Raw genomic sequence first — 15,840 nt, 5'->3', positions numbered from 1 at the left:
ATCAAATCAATTGAATTAATAACTGACCTTTGCAAGCGATTATCATTCATTTCTTAGTGAACCGTCCTACCTTGTTATCATCGTTGAAAGGCCGACCGGTACTCCCGCAGACGGTAGAATTTTTTAAGTGTATGAAGCAAAAACAAAGATTGCACGCTCCTTCGACAGCTCAAGTTTTTTCCCAATTGCAGCCATTTTGAATTCGTGAAATCTTTCAAAATTGAAAATTATTAATGTTATGTGTCAATTAATAAAACCTATTTGTATCATATAGCCAATGAATTCAAAGAGCGTATGTGTGGTGAAACATAAAATCAAAGTGTCGATTTTTTGCAGTGTAGACTGAGTCAATTTGTGGTCATTTTTGAATTTCTCAAACCCTGGGGTCTAAAAAGCTTCGTCTTGGTTCAAAACCCATCCATTATTTTTTTGCAGAATTTTCCAGCCGGAAGTTGCGATGCAATATTGTGTTTTTTTTTATGCAAAATTACGACCATTTCTGCAAGTCCAGTAGGTACTCGAGAGGCATTTGTAGTATGTACTTATACCTACATATATAGCGAACGTGGCCGGGGTTAGCAGATATTACTCAATCCGCGATAAGAAGGGGTCGTTATCACCATCAGTATATTGCAGTGGAGCTACATTTACATGAGAAAGCACTGAGCACCGATTGAGTGGACAAAGCAGGAGCTAACCAAGACGCCCTAACGGTGTTTACATTTCTTTATTTGTAATTCATACTACATCAAATCTCGTTACTAAGAGATATCACGAGTCATTTTTAGAACAAATAAGACAAGATCTTTGCAAATTGTCAACTGTTCATCACAAACCGGTAGTTGTTAGCATTTAGTATTTGGTGAATCAAGCATACGTAACAATGCAACAGCTGCACACAATTTTTTCCGTGCTGATCTGTGATTTCCTGTTGCTTATTAACTTGCTTTTGATTATTCATCGGATATTACTGTGGTTGGGATGAGCTCTGTTGTGAGAGAGCTTTCAATTTGTAATTTATCTTATTCATCTTAAAGCAAACACACTACTAGACACCGAATTCTGAATGAAAATGATACCTGCTGTATGTAATTGCTATGCTGTTTTGAACATACTTCTTATCGATATGTATGTGAGTAACAAAACAATGAATAAAATGTTTCAACAAAATTTCCTCGACATGCCTCATTGTATCGTCAAATGAATAAAGCAAATGAATCAATCTAACTCCATTCAGTTGTGAGCTTTTTGAACCTACTTGTTTTGAGAATGGCATCAAAACTTGAAAATTTGAAATCCTTTCCTATAGTTAAATTGAGCTGCGTCGACTATTTCAAGATCGCAGACCAACGCGACAACTGCATCCATGGTCATTTTGCTGAACTGTCCAGATCATCACCAAAATAAAGTTGAACCAGACCGTGTGAGAGATGAAAACAGACATCATCAGAGGTCAAGTTCGTCCGAAAACCCGAACAGTCTGTTCTAGAATTATAATATTCCATCTAAAACATGGGACAGAATGGATGCTCATCATATCGTTGCCAGCACCATGATGATCATCATCACACAGTTGCTACCATCATTTTCCGGACGGAAGCTGGGGAGGAAATGAACGAATTAATTCGAATGAACGCGAATGCGTCCGAGGGTCTTCTAAACAATAATGCGGTGGTTCATGGTTTGTTTCCTCGTCGATTTTAAATGTGGTCATATATTTCGTTAAACTTTTTTTCTGTTTTTATTGATCTTTTGAATCATGTGTATTTCTCATACTCGAATGATATAGAAATTGATTTATCTTGCGTCGCTTAATTAGGCTGGAACAGCGGCCAGCGTGTTCGTTTAAAAAAATCAAATCTTTCTTTGGGGGGACAATCCACATTAAACAGAATCGTAAAATTGAGCTATTTTCGATCATAAATAAAAAATAAAAAACGAATACAAAAATTACAAAAGGTCCCACTTTCCACAGTTTGTTTTTTGCTCTTGGAATTCTTTGAATATTTTTATAATTTATCGAATTTTTCTTAATTGTCTTTTTGAAGCTTTTTCGAGCGATCACATGTCATCTTTTTGTTCGTTTGCACTGCTAGTTTCCGCTTGTGAGTTGAACCACGCATGGCCTACTATTGTGTGGTGGTAGCTACACTTTCTATCTGTATCTACCACTGCAACTTAATAGACCTGTGAGGAACAAAGAAATGAAATGTGATAAAAAGTTTTTAAAATTTAAAAATACCCTTCCGCTCATTTTCAGCATCATCCATCTTATTCTAATCTTCTATCCGTCTATTATTTTCCAATTCTTAAATGTTCTCTCTCAAAGAATATAAAATTTCACCGATATAACCGATAAAATAATTTAATAAAATTTTATGATCATACCAATAAAAGTTGGGCTTTATTTTTTGAATAATTTACAAATGAGTGTTACTTTTATAAAAGTGACAATATTTAGGTAATTGACTGTTTGTAGCAAAAAAAAATGCAATAAATACTAAATTATTGTTTTTTTTTCAATTTTTACAATTTGCACAGTTTCTCCAAATATTGTTATCAGTTATTTTCTATATTTTGTTATAACTCATGATGTTTTTTTTTTTTGGTTTTGGAGAATTAGCGTTTTAGTTTCCAAACATTTTTTTCGAAACAATTTTTTTTCAAAACGATCAGTTTTCATCGTAACCTCAAAAACTGCATTAAAAATTTGCAAGTATTCTTATAACATTGACAAAATACTAAAGAGGTTCATTGAAATATGAGAAAAATGATAAAAAATAACCTGAATATTTACAGGGACCGTTTGTATCGAGAAAAAAATGGCAAAGACTGTCATTTCTTAGTATAGGCGGATGATCATGTCTTTTGTTGAATGTATGATAGAGTACACGAAACATGTTAGAATAAGGTGAAACGACATCATGGACCACCGTAAAGGTTCGTGGCATTACCCTATAAGAGCATGAATTGCAGAACAACAATTGATAGTGCTTTTTTTAAGAACCTCTCCGCAAAACCGGATGCGTTCACTCTTGTTGCGTTACCGTGAGTTCAGTAGACAGCGTTTGGTCATCATCATATTTGGCCAACAACAGCTCCCCGTTTCAGAACGTCCATCGCTAGAAGGTTCAATCAGACCGGAATCCAATACACAACGATGATGGTGCTGGATAAGGAGCGCGAGAGTTCACTGAATTGATACAAACTTGTGCGCGCCATCGTACTGCTCTGTTACGTAGGATTATGCATCACCAAAAACGGTAATAACTATGGGTGGCCGTTTTGCTGCTGCTGTCCGAATGGCGTTGCCCCACACACACTGGCCACAGATGAATTCCAGTCGACGCACCGCGCCAACAGCGCATTTTGGAGCCAATAATCGTGTCAAAGTGCACTAAAAATGGGTCTGCCTCGGTATGTTGGCATACACACATATGTACATATGTTGGGGTAGCCCTGTTGTTCCCTAGGGCACGTTGATTTTTTTTTTGCAAATCATAAAACAAATAAAAGATAATTTGATAAAATATGTTGCTCCGAAGATTGCTATAAGCTTATATTATAAATGCATGATTTGAATAAGATCATAGTGCTAACAACTTCAAACAGCTATTAGGTAGCTGTTATTTTTTGTCCGGCAAGAATTTTGAAAATAAGGTGTTAAAATTCAAAAATAAATATTGACACCGCCTAAGTTCGATATGAGCAGGAAAACGCTTCGACTTAAAGTGCAAAATATGGTGCAGCCTTGTCAAAGTCACGTAACTGGAGGAAGTGTACTGCGTTAGTTGATATTTCTTCTTCGCTTTTCCTTTTGTTTATACACTGTCTCTAGCTAATCTTCTCCGGGGTGCTTTATTTTCTGTATAATATTAACTATAAATGCTACAAGCTTCTGTCTATGTTTTTGTTATGTAAGTTTTTCTATGGATTTATTGTTTTTCAACTGTCATACCTACATGTGTTTCAGAGGTTTGGTTATTTTTTCGTTTTTTTAAGAGAAACTTGTTCATTGAATTGGCAGATGGATCACACTAACTTATGCTAATTCCAGTTAAAAATTGCTATTTAATTTTTTAAAATATAACTAAAGTTAACACTAATAAATTGTTTTGCGTCCAATAACGGGCAAAATATTTTATTTCATTTAATTCTTTCATATCACCTCGTTCAGCGTCAAAACTGTGTCAAATTACCAACCTAAAGTTTCACTTGCCCCGACTCATGTCTTGAGTGACGAATATTTTGGTTGAGTCCAGCCAGGGTTACTACCTAAAAGCTCTTGGGTTATTTTCAAACCACTTGATGAGTGCGCTCGGAGGTAAAGCCCCTCAATTAGGTGACAGGCATCAGTGCTGATTTAAAACTGGTAGATATCTAACTGCCTGCTCCTTTCATTGCCTGGTAGGGTGCGCGACGCATCTTGCAATAATAGACCCTGATGAATGACTCATTTCGTCTCTCGGCTCGATCGGCGAATGTCCGTCTGCGTCTGACATGACACATGACTTACTGGCCGTCGCATGTCTGATCGTGCCTCTTGAAAAACTGTTTGCAATTTTGCCTGTATCCTGATCTTCGTCTTCGACATCGCAGACACCATCAGGCACATGTTCAACGCATTCAGTTTGTTGGTTCGATGTTTTTTGCCCTAAAACGGGTTGTTTTTTAATTCATAAAATCGTAGTACTATATACGGCGCTTATTCCAGCACTCATACATATGAACTGGTTTATATGAAAGCTACGCACAGTTAAAAAAAGTTAAACCATACTTGATTCGATACTGATGAGATTCTTTATTGTTTTCTTACTCTGTTTCTTCAATTCAACACTAAATTTGATCAATCGAATAGTTGAACAACATATCTTACCAACATTCATTGAGTCCTATAGGTATACCTAGTAGATATAAATCTGTAGTTTTTTTTTCTGAGAAATTGATTACTTCAGCCTCGGCAATTATTACTACTATTTCTTTAAAGCAAGAATTGCTACTTTTGCTGACAAAGCCATCTGTGGAAAAGTCTTTTTTTTAATGTTTCCTTATTACAAAAATCTTTTACTAAGAAATCTGAAATTTTAAAGAACCAACTAATCCTTAATTTCTACGTAAAAATCGAAAAAAATCACAGTGTAGAAAAATTGGCTTCCACAATGAGAAAAAAACCAGAAAAGCCTATAGTTTACCACCATCGAGCAGCAGCAGAATCAGATGCGTTTCGGCTGGCTGCTGCCAAAAGGGAAATGCCTGTGAGTAATGTTTATTGTAGCAGAAAGCGAATTGCCGAGTCATAAGTAAGAACGATCGGTTTATTTTATAGTCGACTTAAGTTAGTCTGCAACGAACCGTTCAAAGTTATCATCATCGGAGTAGAAAAGTCCTTAAACTGCTCTAAAGTGTCAGTGTTGTATGACGAAAGAGGTTTAACATTGTTATTTGAATTTGTTTTTTTATGCATAATTCACCAATTGTGGGAGTATTAAAATTTTCCAATATGTAAAAACGCATTAAAAAATTTCATTAAATCTGGTAACGATACTAGGATATATTGTAAAATTAATCATCAGAGATTTTAAAGTTCTGTTACAAGCAACCTTATAGCTGAATTTAATTGAGCCTTTTTGACTTATCCAACAGGTTAACTGATATGATGGAACCAACCGGAATAGAACGATTCATACAATTATCAAACGGAAGACAATAAACTAAAGTAATTGTTAGATAAATGAGAGGTAAAGTATTTTACTTAATTGTTTCCTATTTTTGTTTTATTACAGACATAATGGTTTGAGTCATCCCCATTACCAGTTTCGAAAAGCGAGACTGGTCTATCAATAGAGAACCGATCACAACATTGAAAAACTTGTCTAGCGCACGTTTTCTGCGGCCTCAAGATGATGTTTTCACATTACAGGTAAGTACTAATAGTGGTTTTGGGAATATTCCATCAGACTGCCTTGAAATTTTGAAACTTTCAGTGTACATCGATTTGGCATTGAAACGTTCAAAGTTATGATGTAGTTCAGATTAAGTTGGTAGTACAACTGACCAATATTTATACATATCCACTTTAGATATTTTGATTACATCTAAAGCTGCAGTAAACAGTGGCAATCTAATGTGCCAACCGGCCGAGGCGTAACTGGTTTTGTGGTGTGCATTGTGTGGAGAGGTAACGCACATAATCGCCTCAACGTTTGTGTGTGACGTTCTACTGTTGGTGCTCAAAATCCATTAACGAAACACCACCATGAGTCAAAGGGCATCCAGTGCACCTGCGAGTAAGCAGTCAGTGTCTTCTACTTCAGCTGTTCCAACCACAGCTAGTAATTTGACTAGTTCGATTCCAGCGACTGTGGCATCGGTGGCAAATAAAAGTAATAATTCAAGTGATTCGAAGAATGAAACCAAAGTAGTTCATCAATCGAAATTCACTGAAAACGATACAAACAAGGATCGATGCAAATCATCACCTACTGTACGATCTTTAAACTTCGACGATCTTGAGGTGAACAAAACAAGTCAGAGCACTGCGGAGGGCGCTAGTAAGAAAGTTTCCGATCAAAAGGCTGTTAAGAGAGATGAAACGCCATGCACGAAACAAGTTGATACAGCCAAAAGCAAAACTACATCAAAACCGTCCATACCTAAGAAGGATCAAACAACTAGAACTACTGCTGCTATGCCATCAGTGATATCTCCATCACTTGCTGTTTCTGCTAATCCTGTAATAGTATCGGCATCAAAACCACCACATAGTAGTTCTGCGAAACAAGTTGATCCAGAAATGAAACCTCCTGGGAGCCCATCAAAATCCAGTATGAAAAAGATACAACCACAATCATCGGTTAAGATTGAACCGCAACACCCGAAACCTTGTTTATTGAAATCGTCGTCTGTTCCGGCACCATCATCAGCTTTGAGTAATGCTGCGGTCGATTTACCGGCCAAAGCTTTACCTGGAACGCATCCGATTAGTGCACTGACGGCCCCGGTTATAACCACTATAGCGCCGTCTCCAACATCTACTACGGCTCCGCCAGCTGCTGTTGTGCTGCGACCATCATCTGGATCAGGATTGCAGAAGTCAGCGTCCTATAGAAAATCATCTTATAAACCACAACATTCCCACTCGCTTCGATATTCTGGTAGCGGAAGCGACATTTCCAATCTCGTTCGAGTTCGTAATTCTACGCTTGGAAACTCTGCACCAACATTATCGATTACTTCCAAAGAAGGAGGCTTTGGACAACGTCGATCAACTTCTTCCTCGGCAGCAAGAAGTGGCGCTGTAGCTCGACATCGGCTTAGTTTTGTGGCAAACATTTCACCGCGATCTCATTCACCCATTCCCGCTAGTCCAATTGACAGTCCTCGAATCAACTCGCCAAGCACAATCCACTTCCCTTTTGTTCCTATAAAAAGAATAACCAACAAAAATAGCGACAGCAGAAGATGGTCTGTTGCTTCACTACCAAGCTCTGGTTACGTGACTACACCTGGAAGCTCCAATATTTCTTCGCAATGCTCCAGTCAGGAAAAACTTCATCAATTTCCACCGGTTCCGACCAATGATGATCTGCATATGCTGTCTCTACATTTCTCGAGTAACGATAGCAACCCAGGTTTGGAAGGCCGTAATGTGTACCACCATCATCACCACCACCCGTTCTACCACCAGTTGCACCAACATCACTCACATGCTCATAGCGGTAGCAGTGGATTCAATCCACCAGTATCTCCGCATGCTATCCATTTACAACACTCGACGCATCAGCCGCTAAGTCTTCAATCACAACCAACCCACTGCAACAGTCCTCATTCAATGAAATCTGGAAGTAGCTGTAAGGATGAATTAAACAATGTTTGCGGTTGTCGATCCCCAATTCATCGTCCACGATCCCGCAGCCTCAGTAGTCCTTCCCATAGTCCGATTACGGACAACGAAATATCCCTTATGAATACCTTCTATAAAGAACGCTTTCCAAAAGCCACCCAACAGATGGAAGAACGGTTATCACATTTCATAAATGAAAATAAAAACATCATCAACGATAGTGCTCGAATCTCGCAACCGATTATGCGTTTTGTTCACCATCAAGTACTGGAAATGGCTCGCGATTGTCTTCATAAATCGCACGCAAAACTCATCACATCACGTTACTTTTATGAAATGAACGAGAACCTGGAACGTCTTCTTATGGAAACAAAAGAAAAATCACCGGAAGCTACCCCGGAGATAACAGCGGTCATAAAGAAACTGTTACTGATAATCTCCCGCCCGGCGAGACTGTTGGAATGTCTTGAATTCGATCCGGAAGAGTTCTATCGATTACTTGAGGTAGCCGAGGGACAGGCAAAGGTTACCCAAGGCATTAAGGCAGACATTCCGCAGTATATCATTACCAAACTCGGACTGAACCGAGATCCTATGGCAGAGTTGCAAGAAGAGCTGATGGAATCGGTTTCATTAAACTCATCTCTAGACACCACCAATTGTGGTGGTGATTCCTCGGATAATAATAACTCATACATTTCTCCCAATCAGTCACTTTTGGGAGAAAGGCGCAGTGGTTCTCTAACATGCAGCACTCCAAAGGGTGCAGGATCGCTTAACAATAGCACTGTCAGTACTATTAATCAAAACCAGTCCAATAACAACAATACGAGTATAGGTTCTAACACAAGTGGCATGGCAGCGAATAACAGTAAAACTCTGAAAGCCCGCATGACTAGCACAGTGCCGAACGAAAAGGACTACGATATTCTGAAGTTGATTTCTAACGGGGCCTACGGAGCAGTTTACTTAGTCAAGCACAAGCAAACTCGACAAAGATTCGCCATGAAAAAAATCAACAAAAATAGTTTGATGTTACGAAACCAAGTGGAGCAGGTGTTCGCCGAGCGGGATATTCTGAGTTTCGCGGATAACCCTTTTGTCGTCAGCATGTACTGTTCGTTTGAAACTAAAAAGCATCTTTGTTTAGTGATGGAATACGTAGAGGGTGGAGATTGCGCCACTTTGTTGAAGAATATCGGCCCATTGCCATTTGATATGGCGAGATTTTATTTTGCCGAAACAGTACTGGCTGTGGAATATTTACACAGTTATGGGATCGTTCATCGAGATTTAAAGCCTGACAATCTTTTAATCACGGCTCTAGGGCATATCAAGTTGACTGATTTTGGGTTGTCTAAGATGGGTTTAATGTCGCTAGCAACCAATTTGTACGAAGGATATTTGGATAGTGAAACAAGACAATTTTCGGATAAGCAGGTTTTCGGAACTCCTGAGTATATTGCTCCGGAAGTAATTTTGCGACAGGGTTACGGAAAACCCGTGGATTGGTGGTCCATGGGAATTATATTATATGAATTTCTTATTGGCTGTGTTCCGTTTTTCGGGGAGACTCCAGAAGAGCTGTTCGCACACACGGTCAATGATGATATAGAATGGCCGGATAATGATGATTGGCCCATTCCGGACGAGGTGAAAGATTTGATTTCAGCGTTACTGCAACATCTGCCAAGAGATCGACTGGGAACGGGTGGTGCACATGAAGTGAAGGAGCATTTCTACTTCTATGGCTTAGATTGGAACAATTTATTGCGACAGAAAGCTGAGTTTGTACCTCAACTAGACAACGAAGAAGATACAAGTTACTTTGATACGCGGGTCGATCGGTACAATCATGATATATGTGATGATGATACGGATGACATGGAAGACTCACCGCTTTTTGGTTCATTCAACTCCTATTCGCCACAATATAGGAAACAGCATAGTATTCCATCGGTACAAAATACATCGGCTTTAGCAGCTCAACTACAGGAATCGCTTGCAGCTCCCCTACCGAGTGCACTTCCTATTTCATCGTTGGCAAAAGAGAAATCACAGCTACCGTCTCTATTCGAAGATGGATTTGATATCACTAAACCGAAGCCCATTCCAGACGTCAGCAAACTTATCATCACTCCGGATCTGCGTAAGTTTAATACCAATCCATCTAGATACAAGATGCCATCAACTCCTGATTTGGAATATTTACCAGAACTGGCAACTCCTGATCGTGAAGATTTCATAAGTCATCTTAATCTACGGCCTCAACATCTTCAGCAGCCGCCATTGGCCACAACTCCAGAAACTCCAGAAACTAATAAACGTTTCAGTGATTTTTACCCGCTGTCATCACTAAAACAGCTCTCGACACCGGAATCTTCGCAAACTGACAGTGACGACGTGTCGCCACAAATTCAACGGAAACGACGAACAGTTCACAATCGTGGGATTCTACCCAAATTTTCTATTTCCATAGAAGACGATCAGAGCGGTCACGAAACATCTTCATCGACACCCTCCCAAGTAGTTAACACATCACCATCAAGCTCATTGAACAATTTGAACAACAATGCTCGCCATATCGTTAAAAGCGCTTCAGCACTGGGATTGTCTTTAATGGCCGCCTCATCAGACGACTCTTCAACGGCTATTATCGCGGGACCTAGCGGAATAAGCGGAATCATGGGAGGTGGTGTTGGACTTCATAATGCTACTACTACTGCTTCAAACTTGTCTTCATCATCTGGTTGTAGTACCGGAATGGCCTCAACTATGCATTCCGCAGGCAACTGCTCCAGTACTGCTAGTTCACGTGACACTTCGCCATGTCGGGAGTTGAGTCCTCTAGTCACTAATCTTAAGCCGCCGATGATTATACGACGTGGACCCCGTGGTTTTGGCTTTACCGTTCACACAATTCGAGTTTATTACGGTGATACAGATTTTTATACAATGCATCATTTAGTGATGGCCGTTGACGAAGGAAGTCCTGCTTTTGAAGCCGGTTTGAGGCCTGCCGATTTGATAACTCATGTGAATGGAGAAGCTGTGCAAGGTTTATACCATACACAGGTATTACAGCTTCTTTTGGGTGGTGCTGAGCTTGTTAGCTTAAGAGCAACTCCTTTGGAACATACCAGTATTCAGAGTGGAGGTCGTAAGCGAGAACCGTGGCAGAGCAAATTTGCAAAAAAGAGTACACATAGTCGAAGAAAGCAGAAAAAAGATAACGAAAAGAAAAGAAAAACGTCCTTATTTAGACGCATCAGTAGTAAACGAGCAAGTGCCGAAATGCAACAAATGGTAGCAGGCATCCAATCGCCCACATCAGTACCACCTAGTCGAAGTTTCCAGTCGTTTGCGCGGCTTCAAGGTAGTCAACCAAATTTGGCAACAACCGCAAATACTCAGTTAAATGCTATTCAAGCGGTTCCATCAACCTCGTTGACGGCATCCCCTGTTAATAGGCTTAGTCTATCGCCGTTGAATACGATCAGCGCTTATCAATCGTCACCTTCATCATCGCCTAGCACTTCAGCTCCCAGTACTCCAACAGGTACTCTCACATACAACGACGGAGCCCCTCTCTATCAACGGCCATCGACTTTGCATGTTTTGAAGCATAAGCTCCATTCTTCGCCATGTGCTGCTAGTAATAAAGCTCTACACTCGGCAACAACAGCCGCCGGTCGGCCAAATCGACGAAAATCTGCCGATCACATGCCGTTGTCTCCACTAGCACGAACACCTAGTCCTTCGCCACTTCCAGCTTCACCAACGCGTTCCTCCAGTCCGTTAGCATTTCCCGTGGTCCATCCGCATGGTTCATCCAATACAACACAGTCGTACAGTCCTGGGGTTCTACCGAATGCTTCCAGTTCATCAACGCAATCTGGTGTTCCAGGCATCGTAGCCATAACTGGATCGCCAACACCACCGGCAAAGAAAAGTTTTCCTCGAGCCAAAACTGCTGAACCAAGTTCTCCTCTACTTCGGCGAGCACTTTCTCCTGATAGATTACACCCCAGAAGCGCAGCTGAGAGCAAATGTGTCCTTTCTCCATTGTGTTGCAACACGCCACTTAAAACCCCTCAAGTACCCGGCGTTTGGCGTTCTAATCAGAATTCAACAATCATTACTGCTACGCCACCGTCGGTAAATTCCGGCGCAGCACCTCCTGTTACAGTAGCACCATCATCAGCAACTGCGCAACCTCTCTCGATGGTGTCATCTTCTTCTTCAGACATTCAAACAGCTGCAACATCCTCATCGATAACAGCGTGGTCCAATACTGGTCCTACCAACACAGTCGCTTCAAAATTGTCCACCACATCAGCACCGCTTACAACGGCCACCACAACAACCACAACAGCTTCGGCAGCATCTAAGTCATCAGCGATTTCAGCGTTATCCAGTTTCGGCACCAGTGGCAACACCATGAACAATAAAAATAATCAACCAGCGCTTACAAAAATGGTCGATAAAATGAGTATTAAAGAGAGTTCAGCAAAAAAATAGATCAAGCAATCGGCGTTGTTGAGCAATGACATAGCATTTGTCATTTAGAGAACTGTTTTCTCCTTACATTCAGCTGTTCTACATTAGTTTTGTTTTCAATTAGTTTTTTTTAAATTTTTAAATGCGTATGAACGCAATAAATCAGATTTATCATATTTATTTTAGTATCCGTGTTTATAGAAAACAGTCGAAAGCATTCACAATTTTTTTTGCGTTTGCACTGGTGTTGAAGAAAATAGATTCAAATGAAACTAAGCAGCAAGATATCAACGTTCTTTAGATAGATAATAGCACCTGCCGATGTTATAGCTGAGATATTGAAAAATTTGATAGTAAATCAAAATTTATAAATGAATATGCAAACCCGTTGTCGAGAGGAAAGCGACCATTAGACACACGTAGTTTGATATAGATCTTTCTCTGCATGGTGTTGCACTAGAAAATGAAGGTCAGATACATGTTTTTTTTTCATCTACGAAAATCAATCCATTTTGGTACGAAAATAGATTGATTTACCTTCTCCGAAGACACGGTTCAACTATCGAGTTTAACAGTAAAATTATTTTAAGCGTTTAGGAAAAACGAAAGTATGCAGTAAGGGAAACAAATAAAGAAAGGATTTAAATTTGTGTGATATTTTGAAAATAATGTATGTAAATTTTAAGTTGTAAGATGTATGATTACAGGTTACAGATTAGAACTAGGCTTATAGAAACGAAACAAAAAATACTGTTGGTCAATAAGACTATGAATAACAATACAATTGAAACAGCAAGTTGTCGAGAATTGCTTTCATTATGCCTGTCATCTTTGCCTGTAAAACAAATTAATTTAAAAGATTAAACCGATGCCGAAAGGAAGAAAGGAGGATATCTGCTTCTTCATCCCCATTAAAAAAAATCTGCATCTTCATTATTGTTATTTTACCCAAATTTAAAAATGTATGTTGTATAGATTTGAAGAAATAATGAAAAGCTTGCCGTTTTTCTACAATCATGACATTTTTTTTAAACTGAACAAACTCTGCAAAAAAAAAAGTAAAATTTTGATTTTTAATAGTTATTCAAAAATCGGTAAGTGTTAATTTGCATTTTTTTTTAATTATTCGTAACTTATCGCCTTTTGAACGCCTCATAAAAATATTCTCAGAAGTATGAACAACCGGATAGACAAGAGCAAATGTCGAAAATTGGTGCTGTGCGGAGATAACACGAAATAAAACAACAATACAGCAATAATAAATCTATACAACAAGAAACACCAAAAGGTACTCCCCCACCACAGAGCTCCACCTCAACCCCGCAAAGCCACAACAGATTCCGCTGGGAAACCTTTACGGAAAACCACAATCATCCTTTTGGCTCAATTCCGAACCTTTTGCTAGAGCACCATTCTTCCTTCACCATCAAACACAATTCACATCCTTGATTTATGGGGGAAAGTGGTTGTGGGTATGTGAAGTTGTACCAGTAACGGTAAAAATTTGAAACAAACATTAGAAACGACACTTTTCCGATTAGGGGTTTCTACCCTTCTTTCATCTAGTTCGGAAAGTTGAACTCGAATGGGGTGTATGATTTGGTAAAGGGTTGGAGGTTAAGGAAGAAGAGACGAACCCATTCATCATCACACGTTAGATAGCTGCTCACGGATTCGCTCGAAAAATTATGCAAATAACTCAGCAAAAAGGGAAGCATAAATTTATTTCGGCAAATACTGCGAGATTCCTTTTTCTGTTCAAAACTAAGCATCTATTGCTGCGAGAAAGTAAACGCTATTTGCATAAATGCTTACATGGCGTGAGTTTTTGATTATGATTACTAATTTTTGTAACCGTAAATTGAACATTCCAGCCTAATTGATAACATCCTAAAAGCAACCCCAAGGGTGAAGTTCTAAAAATCTCAAAAATGTCAACTACGAACGTAAAACATCTTTAGCAGTACAACTTCCTTTCTTTCTGTTGTTCATCGTTGAGCTATTGCATCTTAAAAAAGAAACAAACGTTTTATCGTAACATAACAATGATTTCATTTCATGGTTTAAAAAGGCAGAAGTTTACCTTGCTTTCTCAACAAAAGTTAGCGCTGTGAAATATTAAAAATAAGCAAAAAATAAATAAAAATAAAAATAATGCTTGATCATAAAAAGTTTGAAAGTTCTAATATTTGTTCCATAATTGTAAATTAAGACAGTGAGATGTACATTTTTGTTCACATAATTTTCTATGCTCAGAAATAATAGATCTATATTGATGTTGTTCATCATCACCAATAAGTTAAAAAAAGCGCACCCATCCTGTAGACTTCGTTGCCTATCTGTCTTAGTCTAAATAAAGGATTAAATACGAAAAATTTAATACTTGAACTTCCTCTATTATCCCTTACAATGCAACATTTAGACGCAATTAAGTGTGGTAGAGAGCTATAACAGAAAACAACTTAGGTGGAGGTTTAAGTCGTTGCCAGAATCATCGAATCGAATTGTAAAAATTGAAAGCGACCTAGAGAGGCCCCAAAAGCATGTCACACCAGGCTGAGAACTAAACAGATAGAGAGAAAAATACGCAGATTACCATATTCACCGATTCAAACTAATCCATGTTGCTAACACTGCAGTGTAATAAAAGATTAATGAACTTAAATAATTACAATTGAATCTAGCGTAATAAAGATAAATATAACACACGATGAGGAGAAATAAATCAAAGTAGACCGAGATCAGGAATGATAAATGTTGAAATAAACAGACGAAGAAAACTTGTTCGAAATGAAAATATAAAACGTTCAAATGCATAGAATTTCTCGAAACTCCATAACCTCCACTACTTTTTGCGGATTTCCCACAGATAAAAAACCTTTTGCCAACAATTTTTTCCGACTACTTCGTTATGAAGCAATGAAATATTTTGTTTTGTGAATGAAAAAAAGTAATTTATCTTGTTCAATAACGAAGCTATGAAAAAAAAAAAAAATTAGTACTTTTACAACACTATATGCCAAAAGCAAAGTTGATGGATATCACAGAGAAATACATACATATGTGATTGATTCTACATAGTTATTTTGAGAAATTTTATCACAGATTCGAAAAATCGGATTTGTATGCCCTTTTTATTAGTCAAAATATGCAAAACAAAAACACACTTTTCATGTCTACACAGCAAGAAAAATTCGTGTAATTTTAGACCGAAAACGATGCACGAAAACGGAACATCGATTTTGATGTAAAATTCTATCACGATGTATTTTTTTCAAGAATGTAATTTTTGAGGCGTGTAAATTTAGATCGAAAACAATGCACGAAATCGGGCGACGAAAGCCGTCGGGTAAAAATACACTTGGGAGTAAATTTTAAAATTTATTATCGTAAATATTAGAAATCTTTGCTAAATATTCAGGTTTTGCTGTTGTCTATGAATGAATACGCTGCTTTTAAAATTTTAATTTCGCATATATTTCCAAAAATAACCTAAA

General features: G+C 38.5%; 1 protein-coding gene across 6 annotated transcripts in view; it reads left to right on the top strand.

Annotated features, from left to right (window-relative positions):
* The window catches only part of LOC129744075 (microtubule-associated serine/threonine-protein kinase 1-like), a 53,879-nt gene extending 38,715 nt beyond the window's left edge, over positions 1-15,164 (top strand). For 3 of the 6 annotated variants that reach the window (XM_055736426.1, XM_055736428.1, XM_055736429.1), the window contains 3 exons: positions 5,644-5,716; positions 5,784-5,920; positions 6,081-15,164. In XM_055736426.1, the coding sequence (XP_055592401.1) occupies positions 6,257-12,364 (6,108 nt within the window). In that variant the 5' untranslated portion in view covers positions 5,644-5,716; positions 5,784-5,920; positions 6,081-6,256 and the 3' untranslated portion in view covers positions 12,365-15,164. Of the gene's footprint in view, positions 1-5,403; positions 5,428-5,643; positions 5,717-5,783; positions 5,921-6,080 lie in introns of those variants that run through there. The other 3 variants (XM_055736427.1, XM_055736431.1, XM_055736430.1) reach the window with 2 other exon arrangements.
* Positions 15,165-15,840: the final 676 nt, after the last annotated feature.

This window comes from Uranotaenia lowii, chromosome 2, assembly GCF_029784155.1.
Source record: "Uranotaenia lowii strain MFRU-FL chromosome 2, ASM2978415v1, whole genome shotgun sequence".
Lineage (NCBI taxonomy): Eukaryota > Metazoa > Arthropoda > Insecta > Diptera > Culicidae > Uranotaenia > Uranotaenia lowii.
The sequence above is the reverse complement of the archived record's forward strand: the minus strand, read 5'-3'. Positions and strand labels throughout refer to the sequence as shown.